At 38.4% G+C, this 27,282-nt stretch overlaps 1 protein-coding gene across 1 annotated transcript in view; it reads left to right on the forward strand.

The window, feature by feature from the left end:
• The window catches only part of CNTNAP5 (contactin associated protein family member 5), a 219,257-nt gene that overhangs the window by 87,728 nt on the left and 104,247 nt on the right, over positions 1-27,282 (forward strand). Inside the window, exons 9-11 of the mRNA XM_062005163.1 lie at positions 805-954; positions 2,112-2,283; positions 21,568-21,674. Of these exons, the coding sequence (XP_061861147.1) occupies positions 805-954; positions 2,112-2,283; positions 21,568-21,674 (429 nt within the window). The remainder of the gene's footprint in view (positions 1-804; positions 955-2,111; positions 2,284-21,567; positions 21,675-27,282) is intronic.

Consider the following 27,282-nt stretch of genomic DNA (forward strand, 5'->3'; position numbering starts at 1 on the left):
GTAATTAGGTTACTTTTGATCTGCACCACTGTGTGTGAGCTCAGAAGCTTGCCCACTCATTTTCATGGCTGTCAGAAAAGAGGATGTGGAGTTTCTTTGTAGCTGTGTGGTGCTATTTCAAGAGTCACAAGATGCAACATTGATTTTCAGGAAATAGAGGTTCTTTACCACTTTGCACAAGTGTCTATGGCTCCCTAGTGCCATAATGTCTCACGTAGCTTCATAGGTTCTGACCGGAGCAACAGTCTCAGCTCTCAAAAGACCCATGTCAAAATCCAATATAGAAAGGCTGTGGAACATCCATCAATAAGATTGTGTGCTAATTTAGTGCTGATGGGTTTTAAGAAAAGTAAATCCTTCTGATACCTTCTGGAGTTGGTCAGATTTCATATTGGAACCTGAGACAGAGTATGACCATCTCACTGAACCTAATCCTCTGCAGTCTCAGGCATGTGTTTAATACCAGAAGCTCAACAGAAATCTCTGTGTGCTACTATAAGCTATAAGCACTTCCTAACAGACTGAAGATAGACATAAATACCCATTAATATGCTACCAGAAAAGTGATGGGCTTTGCTATCTTGCCTGCAGTGCTAGAAGCAAGTTAGATTAAAATGTGTGATGACCTACTTAATTACTCTAAAAAACTTTCCCTTTCTTGGGCCTTTTTTTCCGTAAGTAATGAGTTATTTTCAGCTGCCAGTTCTCCCTTTTTTGGTGTCAGTTTGGAAGCAAAGAGAAGTTTGATGAGCACAGTTGTCTCCTGCACCATTTTTTTCACTCTTTGTACTTGTGTTTTGCCAGGCACTAATCTCCACGACGGGCTTTGGCATTCTGTTAATATCAATGCCAGAAGACATCGTATTACCCTGACACTGGATAACAACGCTGCCACTGCTAGCCATGCAACCACTGTCTCAAGGATCTATTCTGGGAACAGCTATTATTTTGGAGGTAGGTTATTTCAGACAGATGCGGGACGTTTTTCATGATACAGATCAGATGTTCACCACTGAGGTCTCACCAGGTGCACTCTGTTTGCAGCTAAGAGGAAATGTTGTAGTAACTTATTTTAGACCTCCTATTAAGCTGCAATGCATACGGCACTGGGCACTGTGGAAAGATCAGACAGTCTTGGTCAACCCTGACAGAAAGACAGTGAGCAGAACTGCTAACACAGCTATAAAAAGTGGACTACTGGTACTGGTAGCTAATGGGTATCTACATTTATCTGGCAAAATATGCAAAAGATACATAGCTGTATTACCCACAAGTGTTTTTTCTAGCTAAAAGGCCTGAGAACTATTAATATTAATATTCCTGTAGATATCACTGTTCTGATCAGGCTCAGTGACTTTAGACTTCAGAGCTTAATTGACATATGGCTCAGATCTACAAAGGTATTTAGGTACTATACTCTCATGGAAATGAATGTAGGTTTAGCTCAATTTTGAAAATGGAAAGAACAGTCTTGAAAAATACTGCCTTCTGCTTTTTGGAGTGCAACCATTAATTTAGATAAAGAGAGTGTCATCAACTGTCTTTTTATGTAATATATTTCTGTGTAGTGCTTGCTGTACTGAGGCTCTGATCTTCATGAACCCTCTAGGTGAAGCAGTAAGGGAGGATGCACAGGAGGCTTTGCATCTCAGAGCTGATCAAATACTGAGGAAGCTCAGATACAAATGGTTTTCTTGTTTGCTGTCCACAGCATTCCATTCTTTTACTCTTTGCATTGCCCCAGCGTCAGAGTTTAATCCATAATGATTTTACAATTTGCACAGCTTTTTTCATGAGAGGCAGTTTTTATCAACTGTAGAGTTCAAAAATGATGTAAAAAAAAGCCTCCACATTTTGATTTCTCTTAGCACGTTTGAAAGCCTCATACTCTGATGTTCCCAGTGACTGCTTTCTCCTTTCTTCTCTCTTCTTTTTAAAATAATTATTTTAATTTTTTTTCTTGCTGAAAGATTTGTGACACAGAAAGTTGCATAGCACAATGAATGAGAACACTTGGAATAATGAGCCTCTGAGTTCTTGCATCAGGAAATCCCCACAGAAATAGATGAACATTCCAATATCCTTCTCTGCCTCTTCTCTTTTTCCCACAGGGTGCCCTGACAATTTCACCGATTCCCGATGTTTAAATCCCATTACTGCTTTTCAAGGCTGTATGAGACTCATCTTTATTGATAACCAGCCCAAGGACCTCATTTTAGTTCAGCAAGGCTTCCTGGGGAATTTTAGTGATTTACACATTGATCTGTGTGGCATCAAAGACAGGTAATTATTGTTTCCTTTTCCTTCTATTTGTTATTTTTTTCATCCTAGTGGTTTATAAATACAGGTCACATTAAGTGAAAATTCTAATCTGCCAACGTTACAGATATTAGGCGTAATAGAGCTACTAATAGAAAATATTACAGCAAAGATAGGAGGACTGGAGGGGAAATGGTTTCAATTACATGAGGCTCTCTTCACATTGACTTGTAGGAAATAGAGTATGCAAATTCAATCAAAGTACAGATTGGTGAAAGGATTAAATTTTATGCATAAACAACATTTGATTGCTTTGAAGTTTTAGAGGGAAATGAAAGAGAAGGAAAAATTATTTGATTCATCAGAACATGTCATCCCCTTAATATATTTGCTGTTTTTGCTTAAGTAGATAATTTACAATTTTTCTGGTTAGCCATTGCCGCACAGCACGTTTATCATGAAGATATGGTACACTTCATGCAACATACTGCCTGTTCAGTGGGACAATATAATGATGAAATGTCTGTATCTAACAGAGACACATTTTGGTTGAAATACTGATTTGAATCCCTCCTTAGGTCAAACCTGACAGGAAACCCAGATTTTCTCATAAGGAGTAGAGGGAAAATAAGCAACCAATGTTTTTTTAGTGTCTCATAAATTCTCTTTTGCTTCCTATGAATTTTTAGTGCCTAAATATTTCTGAATTATTTCTAGAAATCTGTACTTGAAGTTAGTGCTTGGAGTATTTGGCTCTGATTTGGGGCTTTTTAAAAATCTTTTTAAGTTCTGAAAAATGGAAATGGAGCTATTTGAAATTTCATGTGCTTCAGATAATTAAGGGAGTAGTAAGGGTGTTTTGGAAATAGAACTTAGACATTTTTTCAGACATATTACTTAAATGGAGTTGAAGGCTGATCTCTATTATTGCTTACTGCAGGGAGGATCGGCCTGCTGGAGCAACAGTCTTTTGAAACTAGGCAAAACTTCTGTTTTGCAAGACCTTTGTGCTCATCTTTTTATGTTTGTGCTTCTTAACTTGTACAGAGAAAATACTATCTCTGCTGATCAAACCTGTTTCCATGTTTAATGATGACTGAATTCCAGGGGATGTGAATTTCATGCTTGCTGTACCTGAAATGGTAGACAGAATTGATAATATGCAGCTAATTTAACAAAAGGAAGTAAAATATAAACTTTCCTGAGAATTAGGAGAAAGAAAATATTTTACTGTTTACTTGGAAAAAAAGATTCTTTCAGATTGAGTGGACCACTCAAAGGTAGCTTGTATAGTTGTATTATGAAATAGAAGAGAACTCAGTCCAGGCTATAATATACGTCCGGGGTACTACTGCGAATGTCTTCTCATCTTCTGTATCCTGAGGATGACAAGCATCAGTCTGTGATCATACTCTACAATTTTTTAGGGCAAGATTCCAAACATTGTGAAAATGGTGGCACTTTATTGCCTTGAGTATATCACACATGGAAACAAAAATTATACACGATCTAGTGAAGATTTAAGGACTCTCTCCCAGTTACGTTCACTGAGCTGCGTTAAATTTATGTGTTTGCATTATATGATCTGGACAGATCTATAGTAGATATGATCTAGAGTAGTAAGGATCACATAGCAGATATGATCTACCCAGAACATATAGCAGATATGATCACAAAACCAAGCTACATTAAAAAAAGAGGGGAAAGGATTTGATTTACAGTTGGCAAAACCGATTCTTTAATGGCTGGATCTAATGTGTCAGTGGAGGTGCTCTGAAGGAGAAGAGAGAAGCCTGTATGTGGGAAAGTGTTGAGCTCAAGGCCAGAAATTCTCCTTATCACAAAATACTATGAGCCTCTCTAGCCCCACAGAGATGACAGCTTTCACCTTTAGAGAAACACCCAGTGCTCTTTCCTTGTCTGGCAACTGTAACACCTGTGCTGAAGCTGTTTTGCAGGGAAGAGGGAAAGATTTTAATTTTTTTTTTTTTTTTTTTGGTCCAAATCATGTGTAACATACATTTTACACATCTGGGACACAATCTTGAGAGAGGTTAAATTTAGAGAATCGAAGTTACAAGAATTGTTCAAAGATTCACAAATTGAAATACTGCTGCTGCAGTACTGAAGTCAAGTGCAAGAAGGGACCATTGGAAAGAGAGACGAAAGTCAAAGGAAATAAATGCAGAAAATACAGACAAAGGCAAATCCTTTGTGTTAGTTTGACAACACAAATCCTAAGCCAGGGGATTAGCTGGGAAAAGACTGAACAAGTAAGTATTAATGGAATGTGTTACTCCCAGCTGTTTCACAAATTTTAGATTCTACAGCTTATATTATGATGTAATTGATCACAACAAACTATAGATGGGAAAGTTTGGGAGAACAGGAGATTTGAACTCAAATCTGAAGACTGTAATGCTGTCTAGTCTGCATGGTGTACCCTGTAGTATGTTTTCAAATCTTGTTCAAATTGGTTCATTGCACAAAAAGTTTGACACTTCCAGTCACTGTAATTCAAGTAGTCACCATAGTTCAACAAGCGGTCTGTATCACAGCAGCTCTGGAGCATAGGAAACTTGGGTTCTGGCCCCGGGCGTGGAACATCCAGCTGTTTATTCACTCTATATGAGTGTTAAAGCACTATAAAAGCATCTTCTCCAAGAAATGTGATCTCCTGTTTCTTAATTATAAGATATATTGCTAAGTGCACTGTAAAGCACGTGTTTTTCCAATTTTAATGCACGTGGGAATTGTGTAGCTTAATTAACATGTAAATGGAACATTTGTCTTAGTTATCTAAGCAAAAAAACTCTTTTGAGGAATATGTCTCAATTTAGAAAGCTGTTTATTTTTTTCAGCCTTGTAGGTCAAGCTTATTCAGACCTAGGCTCTGAAAGCAGCAGTTAGGCAGCCCACTGTACCTTGTGCCTGTTCTTAAAAAGAGAATGAATGATTTTATTTTTAAAAATTATAAACTGGGACTACTATTGAAGCCAGCAGGGTTTTTGAGAGAGAATGAGAGAATGTAGCTGTGTAGGCATATTGTAGAGACACACACACATTCTCCAACACACACACACATTCCCCTAAACACACACGTTCCTTCTACACAGCCCCTCTGTGATTCCCTGCATAAAGTGATGAGCCTCTGTTAATTTAAATGGAGCCATCTGAGGGACTAAACCTTAATATCTCCTTGTCTCTCATGTCTAGTATTTGAACTCTATTTGTGCTCAAGTGAACTTGGCAGGAATGCCTTCTGTCTCCCTCTATTTGTTATTTCCATCCTTCAGTAACCATTTATCAGGAAATAAATGCCCTGTCACTAGCTGAGCTATCAGAAAGGACATACAAAAAATGGGATTGTCCATCCATTTGGTGTCTGGGGAGAAAGTGCCAAGTGAAGAAGCTTTTGGAGACACAAGCCAACTTGACCCTGTTGCTGACTCTGCTTTGAGCAGAGGGCTTTTGCGAGAGACCTCCAGAGGCTTCTTGCAGTCTCAGTGATCCTGTGAATGAGGCCACACAGTAGCTACTCTGGTCCTGACTGAGTGGACAAGATATATCTGTGAGAGCTGGGATCATCAGATAACACACAGAAAACTCATGTCTTTCATACTTTCAGTAGCATGTTAAGACATTATACAGTCTGCAATTGAGCACAACAGTATAGATTGTCCTGATGACGGAAGAAACTGGTTAGCACTGTCTCCTATTTAGAGAATGCTTGTTTCTAGCCTTCAGCTGTATTGCCAGCATCACTGGTGTTCCTACTACAGGTATATCAAGACATCTACAATTTGCAATTACTGTAATTTTACAGTACTTAAATGTTGTCCTTAAATGACATATCCTGTGCAAGGAGAGGAATCCCCAATCTATTCATATCAGTGCTGAGTCTGATCCACAAGCCCTGCAAAACAGTGCCGTATTCCCTTCTTCACCTCCTTCAAAACTTCCTGCACAGTTTCCTATGCCTCATGGCATAGGAAGGTAGAATTTGTAGGAGGAGGCAATTTTTCTTGTAGCAATACATATGTAGGACTCTGCATGTTATCCCTACTTCCTGCCTACTGTTGATCTAGCTATGTGGGTTTTTTTTCCTTTTGTTTGTATTACACATATTTGCTGTGATTGTCCAAATATACATATTGCTCAGCCTTTTCTGAGGATGTTGCAAAGTGTGGTGCATACACTGCTGCTGTTATGAAGTATTAAAGGCCATAGCTGCCTGCAATGCATTTATACCCATTCTGGTGAGAGGTAAAGAAAAAATGAGAAAATATGCTGCCAAGCCATAGAGGTCTGCTCCATATTTAAAAGGAAATTTATTTAATTTTATTCCTCTTTGTTGTTGCATTTCAGGATTTCTGCTTGGTTTGGAGTGCAGGTATACAGCAGGAGTTGTTTGTTTTACAATTAATTCATGTCAAGAAATACAGATTCTTAAATCATTCTGGGATTTCCCTTCTATGGCATTATACAGAGCAGAAAGTAATAAGGCTGAGATGTCTAATAATGAAGTTGCTATGAATTCCTTGAATTCAGAGACATTTTTGTTGGTAAAGAGATATCTTTGAGTATGTATACAGTCTTTTGCAGCAGTACATGTACTATGTTGACCATCTCTGAGCAAAAGCCATCTGGCATAGACCCAAACAAATAAATGCAGATTCTCTTTGAATTTATTTTCATTTCAGAGTGGTATAGATTAAGTTAATGGCTATGGGGACTGTAAAGCCCTAACTCTTGGTGTTTTGCACTGTGTTTTCTGGAAGGGAGGCATCTTCTGGGAGTGACATATTAAACCTAAAATCTTCTAGAGGAAAACCTAAGCAGTAAGAAAGTCTAATGAGAACAGAATATTGCTTTCTGTATTTGGCCCTTAATCTGTAGGGAGGACGTCAGTGTCAAGGGATGAGGATGTGGCAACCAGTATAAAAAAATCATTTGTAGAGAGCGTGCAGCACAGGGCTACCAAGATGATCAGAAGACTGGAGCATCTGTCTTATGAGGAAAGGCTGTAGGATCTGGGGCTGAGCAGCCTCAAGAGGAGAGAGGACCTTAATACTTACAAGTATTTAAAAAGTGTATGTCAAGGCGATAGGGCAACATTTTTTCTGTAGTGTCCAATGATAGGACAAGGGGTAATGGACAAAAGCTGAAACACTGAAAGTTCCATTTAAATATAAGGAGATGCTGTAAATCACAAGAGATTTACTCCCTTTTCTTGAGCTTCACTAAGTTTCTAGCTTTAAGTGTATGTCTGGGCTCCCATTCTGCACCTACAGGTAGCATGTTAGAGCCTTTACAGGTATAAGATGGAAAGACTCTCCTAATTACTTCTGTTTTAGAGGAAAAAAAAATAACACCACCACACAGTAGGATGTCTCTTTCAAATGATGTCTTCATTTATGCATTTCCCTCCTCTATTTTACAGTTTGCAAAGACAGCCTCCTGGAAATGGGTAAGGGATGTGGTTACAGAAACTTCTCACTCATGGGTTAGAAATCACAGCTGCATCTAGTGCAGCAGCCAGCTGGGCAGTGTAGCTGGTTCAGATCTCTTCCTTCAGTCCTTTTAACACTGATGAAAGGCATGAGGCTACTGTCTCCAGGGATGCCAATGCTTCCCTTCCCTCACTGGCATGTACATGTGGCAGAACAGAAGCTTCAGCTCTTGTGCCTTCTCAAACTGACAAACTCTAACCTGATTCTTCAAGAGAGTACCAACAAAAGTATTGGTTTCTCTAATACTAATAATGATTCTTTAATCTGAGGTTTATTCAGTGTTCTGCTGGGCCATAAACTCAAATCAGTTGCTTTTGCCTTCATGAAATGTTTTTTCATGTTGGCTTAGAAGGAAAACATGCTTGCTGCATTCCCTTGATCTACGCAGGACCCCTGAGCCATAGCATTGGTGCCAAAATACTAAGCTTTTAGCATCTGCAGCCTTGCTTTGAAATTTTGGGTAACTGACAACTCTACAAATCTTGAAATACAAAACAGAGCTGGTGAGGAAATCACATGGGCAGATATGTCTGAGTGAGGAGCAGAAAGAGGGGTGAGCAAGGCCTGTGAAGTTGCCACTTGGTGTTTAGCTGTCCTAGGTTTGTTAGCAGTCATGTTTCTAAATTTCTATTCTGTATAAACATTCAGAGTCCAAACTGTTTCTTGAATGGCCCTGTCTATATGAAAAGACACAAAATAGGTCTAGAAAACATCCCCTGCAAATAAAGATTTATTAATTTCTGGTTCTTTAACCAGAATAGATTGCTGAGGAGAGGTAGCATAATGGTCTTCGGGTGCTAAAAGTCTGCTGCAGCACAGAAAGGAATAATCATCTTTTCTGACCAGGATGTATAGGAGAGCAGCCATGACATAGACTGCCTGAGGAGACTGTCAGGTCTCTGTCGCTGGATGGCTTTGCAAAGAGGTTAGATGGGTCTGTGAGAAATAACAGTCATGAGCATGAGTGATCCTGCCTTGACGTGTGATCGTGGACTAAGCAATCTTCTGAGTTCCTTCCAGCTTTCTGTAATTCTGTTACATTTGCTTAGGATTCTCCTCCAGCTAGCTATGTCTTGTTCTTGCTTTAGGGGTTCTGAAATGTCAACAACAACAACACTGCTTAGGAAAAAACCACAAACAAAACAAAACCAAAAAACGATGAAACCAAAACCATGTGGGAAATATCTTTTGGGAATTCAGCTCAGGATTTCTTATACCTGTGAGAAAGCTCATATGATAGATGTATCTCTCAGACATTCTAAGACAGTGCTGTGGTAGGGACCATGTAGCCCATAGGTACGCTTTGGTGGCTGTATTTAACCTGAGATGCATATGTTAAGTTTCAAGTATAAGGAAATGGGAAGAAGAAGCAATACTTTCTACTAATTTCTCACTTCCCCAGTTTACTTTTTGCTTCTGAAAATGCATTATTTATTTTTGCAACTGCAGGATGAAGCTCTGTGATTGTAGAATTTATTGTCCTGTTTTTTCTTGGGATTTTTTCTCTGCAGATTCCATGATGCCTAGAGTGATGGTTCAGCTGAGGCTGTATGTTTTTCTTTGATGAACAGTAATTTGATTCTCTTCTACTTGGCTCTCTATTTTTACAAGGTCCTGTGACTTCTTGCAGTTGAGATGTCTGTCCCTCTTTCAGATGTGGTTAAAATGAGCATGAAAAGTTTGAAAGCTGTTAGGAGGAGGTGGGGACTGAAGAACTAGCTAACTAAGGAAGCATCTTCCCCTTATTAAATCAAGCTAACAGCTGTATGTTGATCCCTTCACAACCTCTGTTTCAATTGCTAAAAGATGAAACACAAATCTAGTTGGATGTATTCACTGACCTCAACCTTGGCCTGACCAGCTCTTTCCAAGAAGTACATCCTCTTTGGAATACTCAGAGGTGATGCTGTGTGCAGCTCTGACAATAAGAGTCTGTCATTCAGAACTTATGCTTGTTTCTAAAACTGACACTGTTGTTTTGTATGCCACAAACTGTTTTCTACAAGGAAAGATTAAATAGACTAGGACTTCTCAGCCTTGAGAAGAGAGAGCTAGGCAGGGCTGTGCAATGGGGAAGAACATGAAAGAAGTGAATAATAAACAAGAATTTGCAGTTTCTCACAAATTCAGATCTTGCACAACATCAGATTGGATGTTGTTAGATGCTGTAGAGGTCAAGCATAAAGGAAAAAGCCAGTAAGGCACACATGAATCCATAAGCCACAGATTGCTGGAAGCTGACAAATTATTCAGTGGGATGCTCTTATTTCATTAGCATCTTTGCTGTGACAATGTCAGAGTAAGGAAATTGGAGGAGAGGCATTGTTGATCTGAAGTGAAGTCTGGAGTGAGGCAGTAATCTCAGGACTAGGAAGCCCAAGTTTCTCACAGTTATAAAAACAACATTTTCATGCATCTTGGAAGGAACAACTCCATGCACCAGTACAGAATGGAGGTTGAACTGCTGAAGAACATCTCTGCAGAGAGAGACCTAGGAGATAATAAACTAACCATGAGCCAGCAATGTGTTCTCATGGCCAAGGCGGCCAATGGCATCCTGGGATACATCAAGAAGAGTGTGGCCAGCAGGTCAAGGGAGATTCTTCTCCCCCTCTACTCTGCCCTGGTGAGGCCTCATCTGGAGTCCTGTGTCCAGTTCTGGGCTCCTCAGCTCAAGAGGGACGGGGAACTGCTGGAGAGAGTCCAGCGCAGGGCCACCAAGGTGATCAGAGGACTGGAACATCTTTCATACTAGGAAAAGCTGTGGGAACTGGGGCTGTTTAGTCTAGAAAAGAGGAGACTGAGAGGAGATCTTATTAACATTTACAAATATCTAAAGGGTGAGTGTCAGGAGGTTGGGGCATCCCTTTTTTCTATTGTATCTAGCAACAGGTCAAGGGGTAATGGGATGAAGCTGGAACACAAAAAGTTCCACTTAAACGTAAGAAAAAAGTATTTCACTGTGAGGGTGACAGAGCAGCAGGAAACAGGCTGCCTAGAGGGGTTGTGGAGTCTTCTTCCTTGGAGGTCTTCAAGACCCGCCTGGACGTGTTCCTATGCGACCTGATCTAGGTGAACCTGCTTCTGCAGAGGGGTTGGACTAGATCATCTCTAAAGGTCCCTTTCAACCCCTACCATTCTATGATTCTATGATTGTGGGCAGCTCATACCTCTGCTAATGCCTGTGTCATATCTGTGCTAATTGAAAAGTAGACTGAAATCTGGGAATTTTGCTAAGTACTAATACTTTCTGCACTGTGTTTTCTCTTCCTACATAGTAGTGGGGATGTGAGTTGGTGTGTGTGTGGGCAAATAATGGAAGGCATATCCCAAGGCAATCTCAGGCAGCCTCTCATTTAAAAATAAATGAAATGGGTAGGAAAACAAATATGTAGTTCCTGGGAATTTGGCCACATTGTTGAGAAGCTCTGGGATTTCCCATTCAGCAGTTGGCTGGAATGCCAGATTTTGGATCTAGAAATACTAGCTTCAGTCCTGAAGCTGAGTTGGTTGTTTGCCACGGTTGGCATCCTGTTGAGAGAATAGATGCAGGAATGTGGTCTCGAGAGATACTGCAGCTCAAGAGTTGCCATGGATATTAGGAATATGTGCCAGAAAATCATTAAACCTCAGTCCAGAATCACTGTGGATTTCCAGCCCTTCATCATACAGCACAGATGCTCCCTTTGGGCTGAGCAAGGCTGTCTGCTCTTACAGCAGATGGACCCCTTGGAATACAGCAGCAAGGGCTGTGGCATTGCCTGCAGCCTCTAGGCACGGGTTGATTAATTTCATCCACTTCTTTCATGCAGTGGGACAAACTGTTTTGCAGTGTTATTCAAAGAGAAAAAAAAAAAAAAAGCCCAAACATTTCCTGGAGTTCTTGTACTTTGTGTGTACACAAAGATATAAGATGTAATTTTCCCTACGAGCTCCTTCAAACTGCATATAAGTGTGTGCTTAGGAGGCATTTCAATTGGGATAGCTTGTGCCAAACAGCTGTCATAAGGGGAAGACTGGCCACATTTCCCTCTGACTTGGCACGTCTCATGAAAATAGTCTCCTTTAGCCTTCAAGATGATGCTAGACAAATGATTGCTTCCACCAGGCTTTTGAGGCATGTCCTTAGATGTGTCATGTCTTCTTGAGACACATCCTTAATGATGACATTGGTTATATTAATGCTTTTGAACTCCTGAACCCCCATCACAAAGGCATTGGTGTTTAATTTGGCAAGTGACAGAGAAAACTTGTTAAGGAGCCTGATTTCATAAGATTCTGCTGATCCTGCCTGGGCTTAAATAGCCTGAAACTGTTGACTTTTTGTAAGTTTACCTTCTCAGAGGTGGGCTAAGGCAGGTGCAGAAGCACAGTGTTGTACACCTAGTGTAATATTGTCAGAAGTTCTAGACATCATTTATGCTTGACTATATGAGACTGAGTAGTCTTGAGATTAACAAGGCCATTTATGTGTTGAACCAGTCATGATTATGAGCTGTGAAAGTAGTCAGGGCTTCCTTTCCTTTAGGCTCAGATTCACATGAATGCATAAATCTGCATTTCTCTTCTGTCTGCAACTGCTGTGGCACTTTGATTGCTGCAATTCATGTTGATTTTGCGCTGATGAAGCTTTGACTGAGTTGTCCTATTTTTATTTGGCTGGCACTCTCCCCTTGCTATAGCAAATGCTGACACTACTTGCTAAGGACAACACCAGGAACTTTAGTTCACTTAAGTGACCTGGGGGAGGGGAAAAGAAAGAAAACTCAAAGGATTCCCATCTAACCTACCTTGGCAGATGTACAGAAAGTAAATCTTGCAGGACATCCTGGAAATTCCAAAGATCTGCAATGAGGAACCTGACCTCAGATATTTTCATATGAATGCTGACAGTATTTAATCTCTATAGCATCAGTGGGCAGACACAAGCACACACTAATATTGCCATCCTTATTAAACCAAGATTCATCTGCATATTCTGATTCTCTTAGCAAATACAAATGGAGAGAGCGGCATGTGGTATACATAATAATCACTGTGATGGGATTGGTGTTAACAGTTTACCTCATTAGGGAGAAGCATACTGAGTTGATTCATTAGTTTCCCTATAATACTTCAGTTATGGAGCACAAATATTATCTGTAGTCCCTATCCTTTTATCCCTGCACATGTTTTCTCTGTGAAACTTCTTCATAACATTTTAAAAATAATTACCTGAAAGTGTTCTTTTTTCTTGCTAAATAGAGCTGACCTTTTAAATCCTACTTTGTGCCTATTTTCTTTATAGATTCCATTAGATTTTTCTATTAATTTTTACTTGTAAGAAATAATAATTTGGAATTTTTACTCCTTTTCTTTTAGTACTAAACATTGCTTCATGTGTTGTACTGTCAAAATAGGCCTTTGGGAAATTAATTGCTATTGCAAGTGAAGGGTGTTAGGATAAATCCAATGAAAGCACAGCCTCTTTTTGCATTTCCAAGATCTCTTATAAGGTTTAATGTATGCCTTGTAGCAGAAGTTAAACTTCATGTTTTGGGTTTTTTTCCCCTGCAAATTTGACCATGCAAATGAGAAAATATTATGCCCACTGAATTTAAATTTTATTTATTACAGTCCCTGTCTGGAATAGAATAAGCAAACACTTAATATTACATTCACCCCCACATAAATACCTGCAGTGCATTGCAGAAATAATTAAAACTAAAAACCCCAAACCCCACTATTAGATATCCATTCTTTTAATTCTCTCTAGTATTCCTGCTTTCAATGTTTACTGTAGTCTCTGTAGAAAGGATAATTATTTTATAGTCAAGGTTATATTCTCACTGTAGAATGTCCTCTTAGGTTTTCCCTTCTTGGCTTTATAGCAGTGAGTCAGATGGGTTTAGGTCACACTCTGAATTTGGATGGGATTCAAAGCTGGGATGATTTGAAGATAGAAGAGGGAATGTCATCTGCCCTTTTTTAAAAAAAATTCTGATTTGGGGTAAATCCCGAAGTAGATTTGAATATAGCCAACCTACATCTTCATAATCAGTTAAAACAAAGCATTTAAACTGCATACCTTCAGATACTGGAATATCTGAAACTTTTTTTTCAGAATTGTTCCATTCAATTTTACATACAGGGGGCCTGTCCTGACTAGTTATAGAGATCTGATGGTCCAGGTTACAGTTCTTTTGATCTTTTGTTTCACCTTAAAAAGATCACTTCATTCCTGTGAGTGACTATTTTTCCCCTCACCTTTTGTCTCTATTGCCTGCTTCGAATATAAGCTGCAGTGGACATGTTTACAAATAGCACAGGGCATACTGAAGCTTCATGTCTCTTTTAAGTTTCTATTTTAATTAAGGAAACTGTGTATGAGTCTGCAAAAGGTTTCCCTTTCTCATGCCTGTGTTAATACTTTGTAAAACACTGGCAATTTGCTTTGTGTTTGTGCAGCAAAAATTACAGTATTGTTAGAAATTATTTTTTATAAAATAGCCCTTACAGAATTTATTTTTTTCCTCTTTGTACTAAAAACAAAGTAAAACACTGGAATTAATTGTATGGAAATGCAAAGGGGGAAATAGCTTAAATACAAGGTATGTTACATGTTGGGGAAGGAAAAGGTAAAAGACGTATCTTAATGACTTGATCAATAAGATCCATATACAGAGAGAAAAATAGTATTAGAAATCATGGAAAACATGGTGTTCTGTGAGAGTTGAAGAAATCCTTTGGTCATTCCCAAAGGTATGCACCTGTATCACAAATTAGACATACTAGCTAATATAATTAAACCATTACAGGTAGCACATTTGAGAGTGTGAGATTTGGGAACTCCCTGCATAACATCTAAGTTTTAGGGTGGAAGGGCAGGATATATAAAAACAGAGCAAGATATGCAAATCCAAACCTACAAACATGCGAAAGTTTGGTGTTGTAGCTAAAATATCTGTGGTTCTGAAGACTATTCCCATCATCTTCTCTATTCTGCTTAAGCTGGATAATGCAAGTGACGACAGAGCTTCTCTCTCTGATAACTTAAGGGCTGACTGACAACAAACTGTAATAAAATCATGTACAAGAATTCCCTTTTCTAGGACTGGTGTATGGGCTTTGCTCTGTCAGATGAGCTCAATCTGCAGTAGTTATAAAACTAGAGGGTGTTCGTACAAAGCAAAGACTCTGTAAAAGTAGGCAGTCACAGTGGAAGATACTACCTCCGAAGAACTGGGGAAATGTTTTCTGTCCTTTCTATTTCTTTGATATGAGTGAAAGGGAATATTCAAAGTCTTTGAACAATGCCATGAGTTGATTTTTCCAGCCTTGCCTTAATTTTAAGATTTTTTGTTTTCTCTGACTTTGTTTCATAAATGCAAGACCAGCTGCAGAAAACAATGATTCAGGTCCATGAAGGGTGCGCTGGTCTGTAGAAACACCGTGTTTCAGAGTAAAACAAGAAAAAGGTCTTCAGATTAATCTGCCACACTCACATTACCACATTTGTACTGGAGACAGATCGTGTTTTGATTGAGTCGCGTTCTTTTCCAGTTAAGTTTGTTTTTTTATTTTCACATGAAACAAGAAAATGGTGTTGAATTAAAATCTCATTTACCTGACACCACAGCAGAGTAACTAGTAACAGAGTAACATCAGAGTGCTGATAAGGTCCTTCAAAACCTATTTAGTAGAAGTTGTAAGGGGTATCTACAGAACTGATTTGAGCAGGGTGAACTTCCTCCTATAACTGCAATGACTTGTACTTGTGGAAAGATACTGGAGCTGGCGGTACCAATAGTAGGGGTTGGAAGGGACCTCTAGAGATCTAGTCCAACTCCTTTGCTAAAACGATTCCACCTAGATCAAGTAGCACATGAATATGTCCAGATGGGTTTTGAAATCTCCAGAGGAGACTCCACACTCTCCCTGGGAAGCCTGTGCCAGGGCTCCCTCATCCTTATAGCAAAATAATTTTTCCCTTGTCCTATCACTGGACACTACTTAGCTTTTGTCTTTGATGCAGAGTGGAGGGGCTTTCCACTAGTGCTAAAGAGGGGATTTACCCTAAATGAGACTCCTGTGGAGAAAGAAGGTAGTTTGAAGGTTGGTAGGAGCCTACTAAAATGGCTTTTGGAATCCAACTTGAGTATGGAACTGAATTTCTGGAGGGACATGAAGAGAATTCACCCCCATTGCTATTCCTTGAGTCAAAATTCATGGGATGTGCAACCCCATGGTAAATTAAAGGACAGCTATGGAGAAGTATGTAGGACATGATATCATATCCTATTTTGTTTGTTTGATTTTTGCAGATGGCTTTTCTGCTTTTGCTTTGTTAAATGACAAATTCTAAATAGAACAGCTGCCTGTACAGGACGGTTTATTTGTTTCCTTTTTTTCATTTTCAAATTTATTTATATAAAATGCTTTCTGCTGATACCAAGCCAAAGTGTCAGCACATTTACCTCTATTAAAATTGTAATGTTCTAACAACAAAGCAATCAAACCTTGAAAAAAGTGCCTTTTATCTAAGGCATAGATAATAGGCTCTTTTCCCTTCAGTTGTGCCAATCCCAGCAGAACCTTCTCTGACAGTTCTGTCCCAGTGACAAGCCTGAGGGCAGCTGGCATCAATGTTTAGATCTTCTAAATGTCGATCTCACTGCGGTATGCAAGTGCAGAGTTTGAGAACCAAAGTGGACAACAATGGAAATAATAATACAGTTTTAAAGTTCAGACATCAAGAAATCAAATTTCACAGAAAGAATAAATGCCTCCCTTTGTGACATATTATTAAAATGTCTTTTTTTTAATCTCTTTAGAAAAGTGTGGTAGAGGAAATAATTTCCAGCCTAGGAAAAAACTGTCTTTCACATTATTCTTGTTTTGTTTGTACTCTATGACTTCTCATAACAATAAACTTGGAGAACAAGATGCAAATGGCTTAAAAAAGAAAAAAATTGCAATAGAGAGGTTGGAAAGTATGTTGTAGCTGAGGAAAACCAAAGATCTGGAGAGTGCTAACTCTTTTCCACCCTATCTTATTATTATTTTTACTCATTCTTTTTTCCCTTTAGCTAAAGAGACCTAGTCTGCTATTTTGCCACAAATGGACATCCAGGGTAAAATAAGAGTGGGATATACTCCTCTGGTAGTTTATTTTCTAATGCTTTCTGATCTTAATTTGTTTTCCCCTTGGTAAATTGCTGAAGTTGTTACATGTTGTCTGTGCAACAACATTGGTGTATTTATCTTCCAAACACTTGTCTGGCCTCCCCTTGAACCCACTTCTTTTATCCAAAATAACCTTTGGCAAGAAATTTCCCAGATTTATGGCTCAGGAGAGCAGGGCCAAAATCCATGCTGTTCTGATTGACCTCAGTCCCTTGACTTCAGTGAAAAGACAACATTTTACCAGAGCAGAATACAGGCTCTTACAGTAACCCCATGGATTTCGTTGTATATGCATGCCTGCTATATGAATTCTTACCCATTAATGCTATATTTTATGAATTATACATGAAATAACTGCATCCAATAAATAGGAAAGTGTTGACATAAAATGAATTTGAGATAATATTTAGGCAAATAGTTTCTTGATAGAAAAACTTTTAAATTTCATGTTTTCTTGTTTACGGCATTGTTGAGTTTTAGAGTCTTAGTGATTGTCTCAAAATGATATCTTAATACATAGAATCATAGAACGGTAGGGGTTGGAAGGGACCTTTAGAGATCATCTAGTCCAATCCCTCAGCAGAGGCAGGTCCACCTAAATCAGCTCACATAGGAACGCCTCCAGACGGGTCTTGGAAGACCTCCAAGGAAGGAGCCTCCACACCCTCCCTGGGCAGCCTGTGCCAGGGCTCCCTCACCTGAACAGTGAAATCTTTTTGTCTTATGTTTAAATGGAACTTTTTGTGTTCCAGCTTCATCCCATTACCCCTTGTCCTGTCGCTAGATACAACAGAAAAAAAGGGATGCCTCAACCTCATAACATCCACCATTTAGTTATTTGTAAATATTAATAAGATCTCCTCTCAGTCTCCTCTTTTCTAGACTAAGCAGCCCCAGTTCTTGCAGCCTTTCCTCATAAGCAAGAGTCCCAGTCCCCTGTTCATCTTGGTGGCCCTGTACCAGACTCTCTGCCGCCTAAGTTGTTAGTACTTGGGTGTATCATCTTAGTAATGAGAGTGTATATTCCTTTCTTCTTTATTTCTTTCTCTGATAGTTCTCTGTTTTTCCTCTTTGTTTAGGAAAAATAGATGACGGTGCAGGCAGGATGTGTTGTGCAGACTGTAACAAAATCTGAGAGGCACATATTGAAAGTATTGAGTTTATTTCCAGGAAAACGTAACATCAAATGTGTAGAATTCCTCAGCCTTCACACAGAAGTAATTTTGTCATTGTTATTTCTTGATCATTCCTATCTAAGGGCCAAATTTTTCCCTCTAATATCTATGCAGTTTGACCTTTGAATTCAAAGGAAGCACACGTACAGTTTTGGAGGTGAATGTTTCATTGAAGGTCGGTGAATGTGTTTTCAGATTGGCTGAAGGAGAGAAAATTTTATTTGCTGCTTTTTTTTTTTTTTTAATGAGTCCCTGGTCTGTCACTACCTGTCTTAGACAAATCATTAAATTTCAAAATGTCTCATTTATGCAAAAATTGAATTGATTTGTTTGTTCATTTCAACTGCAAATAGGTCAGGGGCTGTCTGCTGCAAATTTTTGTCTATGAAACCTTCTATGATGCTACTGCATTTTTTGCAAAAATTCCATGATTCTACTAGAATGCAAATATTTATTTATATTTTAGATTGTATGTGTTAAAGTCCTTCCACATGAGGATCCAGCACTGTTAGGAAATGTAAAAGCCTGTGATTTATCCGTGCCTTGATTAATGTTAATCATAGCTGTTTCTTAATTTTTATTTCTCTGGAAACAAGGATAAATTCTGCCTCTCTTGAAGTCACAACTGCTCGGTTAGAATGGGATTATGGTAATTATTAGAGTTGCAAGGAAATAAGTTTCACAAGCTCTTAGAAGGTTAGTTATCTGACTGAAACCAAGATCAATGTGTTTGGTGCTAATTAAAGAAAATAGACTAAGGAATAGGAAAGGTTTAATTCTGAATTTATGAATATCATTAAAGGCTTACATGGCTAGTTCAACTTGTGTTTTGTGCATTATTGAGGGAAGAAAAAGTGTCTGCATTTGTAAGACAAATAGAAATGAGAAGTGATCTTCAACTTTGTAAAGCCTTTAAAAGTAAACAGTTTTAAGGGAATAAATGTAGCTAAGCCTCAGATATAGGCCTTTGGCAAACCACAAATAACTAGTAATTAGCTTTACTGCATTGGGTTAATTAATAAAAGGTAGCTTAAAATAGGCAGAAAACATATTCGTCCATTACACTGATGATGTAAATTATGATAATAACATAGTACTGTTCTTTTTACCTCTCTAAAGAGCTAAACATCAGATGTTTCTTGTTGCCAACACCCCGTGATGTTAATAAAACTACTGCTATTATACAGATGACATAACTTAATGTCTATCACCAAACAGTAGGTAGAAGTAAAGGTAATATGCTGCAGGCAAGGGCGGGCACGAACAAATCTGCTATATGAAAGAGAAAATTCATATATATCAACATAGAGCTGTTGAATCCCTGCGCTTCTCCTGCAGCCTCCCAGATTAAGCTTTTAGTGAATTGCTGGTTTGAGGGAGCTGGCCTGGTTGTTCAGAGCATAGCTGGGTGCAAATCATGTACCAGACAGTCCTGTTTGTGGCATTCTCTTGATTTTCTTCAGCATCAAGCCAGAGTCTCCAAATCTCTCTTCACCATTGCCAAGAGTATATGTAACAGCAGAGGGGCTGGCTGGGCTATCACTGTACCAACAGGGTGTTAGACTCTGTTAGAGGATTTCCCAGCATACCATTACAAGCCAAAATCTCATCCCTTCTCAGACTTCCTGCCTTGTAAGTACAAAGCAAACCCAACAGTTTTGGCCAACCCCTTTATTTCTTCCTTGTTTTGGAAACAAGATGTTCTTCACAGTACTGTAAAAAGCTCCCTGTTGAGCTGGAAAACCAAGCATGCATTTCCCATTCTCCTTCTTTATTTTGTATTTGAGCCCAAACATTAATAGAAGCCATAACAACATTTTTTGTAAGACCAATATCTTATAATTGCTTCAACAGATGTTGCAGATAGTTATGAATAACATACTTTCTTCTTGATGTTGATAGTATTTGAATAATAAATGTCTATAATAATTATTAATTACAATTAATCTTTCACATTAATATTTTAATCTTATCTTTATAATTTGATGTACGATGGTATAAATAATGATCAAGTAAATCTGAGCTCTATAAAAAGCCTCTGACTCACATTTATATGGATATATGGATGTACTTGAATACATGCAAGCATATTGAGGATGAGAGGTTAGTCTGATAGACCTCTATGCACATAAAGAAGTTTCTTTGAGTTGTCAGTTTGGTAGCTCTAAACAACCTTGATCTGAAGTAAGTTGCTGAATGCTTTTCTGGTGGAGCTCGGGACACTGGTGAAGACAATGATCGTTAGTGACATACAGATTTTCTGCTTACAGACATGAAGTATGTTTTAATTGTAAGGATTCTAAAAGAAAAGGACTGAAAGCCAGAGTCAAAGATAGTATGCACACAAATGCAAAAATACTTCCTAAGGATGAGACGAATCACAGAATCTTAAGAGTTGGAAGGGATCCCGAAAGATCATCTAGTCCACCTCCACTGCATTACAATAATATCCCGTCTTCAGCTAGTACAGATCTAAGGAGTATCAATAACTTCACGACTAACACCACTGAAAAATCTGGGCCATAAAAAGAGTCTTGAAGCTCAATTTACAGCAAAGCAAACCCTAATGGAGTGTTACTGTGTAAGAGATAAATTGATTGCCTGTTTTCTATCCGCCCACCTGTCACAATTGAATCAGTGGTAAAAACAAGTTACTCATTTTTCAAAAGTCATACAGTGTAAAAGAGATTATCTAATATACAGTAAGGGAGGCAGAAAAGGAAAGAAAAGGCAAAAAATGGAAGAAGCTGTTTTTCCATTTTGGCTGATGAGCTCTATTGGACTGCCTGTGTTTACACCAGTGTAGTTTAGAGAAGTATTTGTATCTTGTCCTGAAGATTGAATTTGTCTCCCACAGCTTTTGTTTGTGCTCACTTCCAAAGCTGCATGCTGTTGTGCCGCTTTCTTTTTTTACTAATTTTCCCGACAATGATACTTTAGAGGCATACCAACTAAAATTAGAGAGAGTACAGAACTCATAACTGAAGCATGTTTTTCCCCTCACTTCTGAGATTTTCATGCTGTTTGTGTTACCACAAATGTAAATCAGCCTAATTTTGATAACAATAGTGTCTTTTTAATCAGAGAACAGGGGATTCTTCTTTGAAACAATATTTCAGTAACATTTTCACCTGATTCTTGTCCTTCTCTGTGCTCAGAATGTTTGTGACAGTTTAATTGATAACAAATGAAGGACAAGTGGAATGTTTTTATTGAGAATGATCTTTTCTGCTTACTGGATACATTAAATGTTGTTCTCTTCAGTGCTTGTGTTTTAAGTGAATCACAGATCAGAGGAATAAGTAATTATTTCAGGTTCTATAAAACAATTTAGCCCTAGGAAACTCTTGTCAAAAATGAGGATTTGAGTCAGTCATATAATTATTTTTTCCAGCACATTATTTTTACAAAAATATTTATAATTAATTACATTTTTTAAAACTGTCTCCAATTAGATGCTTACCCAACTACTGTGAACATGGAGGAAAATGCTCTCAGTCCTGGACTACCTTTTACTGCGATTGTAATGATACAGGCTACATGGGAGCTACCTGTCATAACTGTAAGTAAACCAACACATACGATGTTTTCTACTAGAGCTGGTATGTCAAAGTTCACAGAAAACAGAGAGAAGCTTTGTGAGAGATTATACCATATTAAAGGACGTAGCTTATCCTGACATGGTTTGAACAGGACAAGAATTGGACTCGGAACCCCACAGGAGTCCATTTGCAAATAAAACAAAACCAGTTTATTTTAATTACTGTTTCACATTTTTTTCCTGCATTATATATATTGATTTGGAGTATCTTAAATTCATTTACGAACACATCATACATACATTGGTCATTAGATATTTAGTTTAATTTAGCTGGGCTGAGCTGGGTGATTTTAATCTGTGTTTGGGGTTGTATGTCGATTTTGCCACCATCATCTTCTTTGTAAACAGATTACCTGAAAGTTCCTGTTGCAAGAACCTAGTTTTCAAGCATTTATAATTTTGGAACTTTTCTGAACTATTATTTGGGCTCCTGTGATTGGCAAGGATATAGTATCCGAAACAGTGTCAGTAGTTGAAACATTGAGCTATTGAAATCCACAGTAAAAAGAATATTAAGATGTTTTAAGATTTATAAAAAAAAAATGTTGAACAGTAGAGGTAGAACATGCTGGCAATTAAAATAAAAATAGAGAAAGGGGAGTCAAAACAAAACCTGTTCATACACCTGACTAAAAGGGAAAACAGAAAATGAAACTAAACTTCCTGTTCTATTATAGGAAAGAGACAAAAAGATATGAATAACAGTTCCAGGAATACAACTCTGCTCCACATGTTTGATGAGCACTTGGAACACAGATAGGATGATATTGCTGAGAGATGCTTTTTTTTCCCTGTTAAGATAAAGAGCAGAAGAGAAGAAGAGGTACTTAGTAGTTTGAAGCTGTGAAAATTGACAACCATACTGTAATTCTGGAGACTTTACTGGTTTGCTAATTAATGATGAAATCATTTGTGTTGTGGGGATCTGCAGCTGATGAGATAGGATGTTGAGAGCTCTGTTCATAAATTTGCCACCTGAACTCTACATTCTAAGCCCAAAAGAAGATATGGGTTTGGTGCAGAATTCATACTTTACCATGCCAAGCCAGATGAAGGATAGGGAGAAAAATTCTGTGTTCATAGTTTTGAAAAAAGGGATTACTTTTTGCCCAATGTTTTTGTTGTTTCAAAAGGCATCACTGCTCTTCAAAACCTCCAAACTCAACCCAGTGTACATGCAGTGATTGAGGCCATAGCAGAGTGTTTACACCATCTGATGCTTGATAAAAAGTAAATAGCCAAATTGGTTGATGAGGAGGGAGAGAATCCCTGGGGAAGGCAGAGGTCTCTATTGAAGGCCAAAGGCAGTTAGAGAGGCTGACCTCTAGGCTACATCCACACTGTCATATTAGCTCAGGGCCTGAGGCTCGTTTATTCTGTGTCAGCTCCGCATACCTTGAGTTCAAAGGAGACCATGTCATTACTGCAAAACGACTGGTTCATGACTGTCTTTCTCCACAGACATTTGCATGGAGCTAGTGAAGCCTCTCACTTCTGTGAGCTCATATCTGTGCTCTCAAAGGCACGTATATAGCTGCAGTTATTTAAGGTTTGGTGATGTAAAAACTACTCTCAGAAGTTTCTCAGGAAGATCTTGTGTTAAAACTTTCCAGCAGGTCAAGCTGTGCACACATGTGACATACAGCTATTCGGCTGCTCAACTTATTTATAACCATATTGTCAACAGCTAATTTGATTCCAGCTAGATTGTGGAGCCAGCTGCCCTGTAATCCAAGCAACACTGATAAACAGCAGCATTAGTTTGGAGAAATGCATTCATGTACTTCAAATGTGTGATGGAACCATTTCAAAGCCGGTGGGCAAATACAAACTGTTGATAAGGAACCTGCAGAACAAGAGAGATTATCACTCTCAGCAGATAGTGGTTGACAAACAGGAGCACCTTTGCAGCAGGTGAATGAAAATCACAGGTCTCATCACAGCATAACTCCAGAATATCCTCAAAGTACAGACAACACTTCCAATCATGTAATTCAATGTAGTTCTAGAAACATAAACCATCTAATTTCTTAAAGTCTGAAACATTATCTCAGCAGATTTTGATTTTTACTAGAGCACTGAGGCTGACAGGACTGAAATTGAACTTTTACGGGTTTGGAGAGGCTATTGCTTCAGACCACAGTCTGTGCACCAAGAGTAGAAAGATTTAACTGACAATCTTCTGCAAGTCAAACAGTATGAATGGTTTCATTGTCAGCTATATTTATTCTATGAATTGCATCAATGTGGATTTTGCCTCTTTTTGATGGAGTGTTTGTAAGAGGTGGGTACCACCGGTTGAGTGACGTAAAGCCATAATCCTTTCTGTGTTTTCAGGAAGAACTGTATCATATGCATCTGCAAACCAGAGTTAACTGATTTATCAGCTCACACTGGGAGACCTTACCATTTTAAGAACTGAGATCTGAGGATACATTGTCCCTAATTTAATGTCATCATCTGTAAATTGAAGTACATTGGTTGTGATTGATACACAAGCAGTCTTAGTGGTTTCTTCCAAGTATTCGTAGACCACACTGAATCCCGCTGTGAGGAACAGCTAGCACAGACTATCCCTGCACCAAAGAGTTTGCAGCTAAATTTCTGAGAGGAAAAATAATATGTTGGAGCAGGTGGTGAACTGCTGGAAAGTCTTCATCAGCATCATAGGTGGCAGTTTCAGTCTACCAGGTACATAATCATTGCTAGGCTTTCTTGTAGTGATGAGGTGGAGATTAAAAAAGTGGAAGAAATTTCATGCTTGCAAGCATGAAGGAGTGACATGGGAGAAAGCGATAATGTGCTTGTTTGAAAAATACAAGACTATGGCCAGAGGAGTTTGACATTTTTGACAGGGCAAATGCCAGAGCCATGACAGGTAGATAGTTTGGAAATATGCCATGAAAAGCAAAGATAAATAATTCACATTTGATGCAACAGAGGGGACATAGATAGTGGCAGGGCAGGAGTGTAAGTTGATTGAAGATACAGGTGGGACACTGTTTGCATGACCGTGTCACATCAGTGGGGCAAGATTTTGTCTGTCAGAACTAGAAGTGGATGTAGTTGAAATTCAAGACATGTGGATGAAGCAAAAGAGTACATCTCAAGGTATGTAGAAAGAACTAGCTAAGTCTAGACATGGCTTCAATATAATCTTCCTAGAGGCAATCAATTTTCTGCAAACCTCTGCTGTTCTCCTGCTCATTCAAAGTCCCTTTTGATCCTGAAAGCTCCTAGAAGGTGTGGCAATCTACCTGGTCCAAATAAGGGTCCACCACTGAAACAGTGTAGAATCACATCTTGTTAAATATATATTATGTGGCAGATAAAATTTATGAGGTCTCTTCTTGTCCTACTTCTGCTCTCCTCCCATTCACTGTAAATACAAGTAAAATGGTGCTAAAATCCTTTAGTGTTTTCCGGGTTTCTGAAACATAGGGGAAGAGTCCACATGGGAAATTTTCCAAATAGGTTGTTTCTTTCTTGCTTAGCTTGTTGCCTGACAATTTCTGCTCAGTAACTGCTAATCCTCTTTCACAAGCTGCCACATGAGGGATATTATCAATACTTTCCAAGTATTTTTTTATTTTCCTTTTGTTGTTGTTGTGGGTTGTTTTTTTTCCACAATGAGGAGAGAGGACTTGGATTTACATCTAATCACTCCAGCCTCCAGCACAATTCATGTCTTCTTGCTGGCTAGTCACAGCACTGATTACTAATCATGTTTTCATCTCTGTACTATCTATAGCTGTGAAACTCCAAAACATGTGTTAGTGACTTGCTGTCACAAATTCTTGTGGATGTGCAATTTGATGGGAAACATACAGCTTGTGCTGACTGTCCCCAAGTACCTATTTCACTGCCTGTAGTTTGGGGAAACTAGGAGTCATAGGGTAACCCTATAGGATATTAAGCTAACAGTAAGTAAATGAGTTACATTTGCTCAGGTATGAGTTTTGTTGTGCCTTAGTTTCTCCACCTCTGTTGGGAACAAGATCCAATTTGCAAATATTTTAGAAGGTGTGTAATCTATATCATCTACTGAAAAGGTATGGATTTTTTCCTTTGCAACTACTGTTTACTTACTGCTACTTGAGCTGATCTGTAGCTAAGAGTGCTTTGAGGATATAATCTTACTTCAAGTCTGTAAAATGCATGGTTTTGATTTTTGGTTTATCTTTTCAATGCCCTTCACAGAGCTTTCATTTAAATAGATTGGAAGATTAGCTCAGCTGAAGCCTTTTTAAAGATACATACTTTCCCCATTTCTAGTGTTGTGGATAGCCTACCGATTCATTGGGTATTGCAGTAGTCTGATATCATCCAGATGGATAGGAGAGGATCCTTTATGTACTCATATGTGTGAACCATATTGAAATAGATAATAATGTAATGTTTGTTCTCTTTTACTCTTTTAGATAGGAACACTGATGTTAGTATACAGCTTGGGAAAAAAGAAGACCTGTGTGGGATTAGGCTCATCTCATCTATTTTTTGCTGTCTGATGTTGTGGCATCTGATCTAAGATAGTGGTCTGTTCTCTCTCTGTATATAATGAAGTGTGAGCTATTTTCAGAATTTGACTAATCTCAGCTGTGAGATAGGGTGGACCACTGCTGAAACATATCAATGACTGCCACCTAAAGAGGGAGGCTGTCTTTGCCTGGACATACAGAGGAAACTGAAGCTAGATCAGAATTGCAGGTGTTTATATAGAGAGGGAGAAACAGAGGGAGAGGAATTTTGAGTGAATATACAAGCAAAATATTTTAAATTGAAAGGTCATAGTTTAAAACCTGCCTAGTTATGTCTCTCATAATATTAATTCTTGTAATTATGATGTGATAGTGAAAGCAGTAGACCAGTGTAAAATGGCTCTGAGATACAAAATGTTATAACTTTATTGCAAGGTAATGATTAGTAATCTCTTCTTTCTATGAGTTATGTGAGTCCCTTAGAAGCCTCATCTTCCCCTTCTGTATGTCTATTATTTTTATATATGATAATTTTCAGATGGCCTTTAGTCTTGGGTATATTTTTTTATTGCAAAGAGTGCTGATCATTGATGTAAAAGATGATAAGAAATATAAAATCATGGCTTTATTCTTCATGTTCTGAGGATGTCAACATGTCCCAAAGCTTTGCAAGGTGATAATTAACAGAATGTAATTTAATTCTGGATATTTTCCTTGTTGTGTGATCTGTCTTGCACATACAGGCATGTGTCTTATTGACATAGGTAATTGCTGGAGGAAAGATCCATCCAATAATGGAAATGTCGTATATTTGTTGATATGACATAAACTTAACATAACTTCAGGCTTTGAAAATGTATTTTTTAATATTAATATGCTTACTACATATATCATTTTTTATCTGGAAAGCTTAATATAGCTTCAGCCAGATTGTTAGCAGTACTGGAGCTGCATCTTAAAGCACTAGCCATGTACGTGATAATTCTCCTGTCTTCCAAGGTAGGGAGATGCATACACAGATTATTGGCTGGGCAAACAAGGTTCAGAGAGTTACACTTTGCCAGACATCTAACAATGAGTCTGGTCATGTA

This window comes from Colius striatus, chromosome 11 (assembly GCF_028858725.1).
Source record: "Colius striatus isolate bColStr4 chromosome 11, bColStr4.1.hap1, whole genome shotgun sequence".
Classification (NCBI taxonomy): domain Eukaryota; kingdom Metazoa; phylum Chordata; class Aves; order Coliiformes; family Coliidae; genus Colius; species Colius striatus.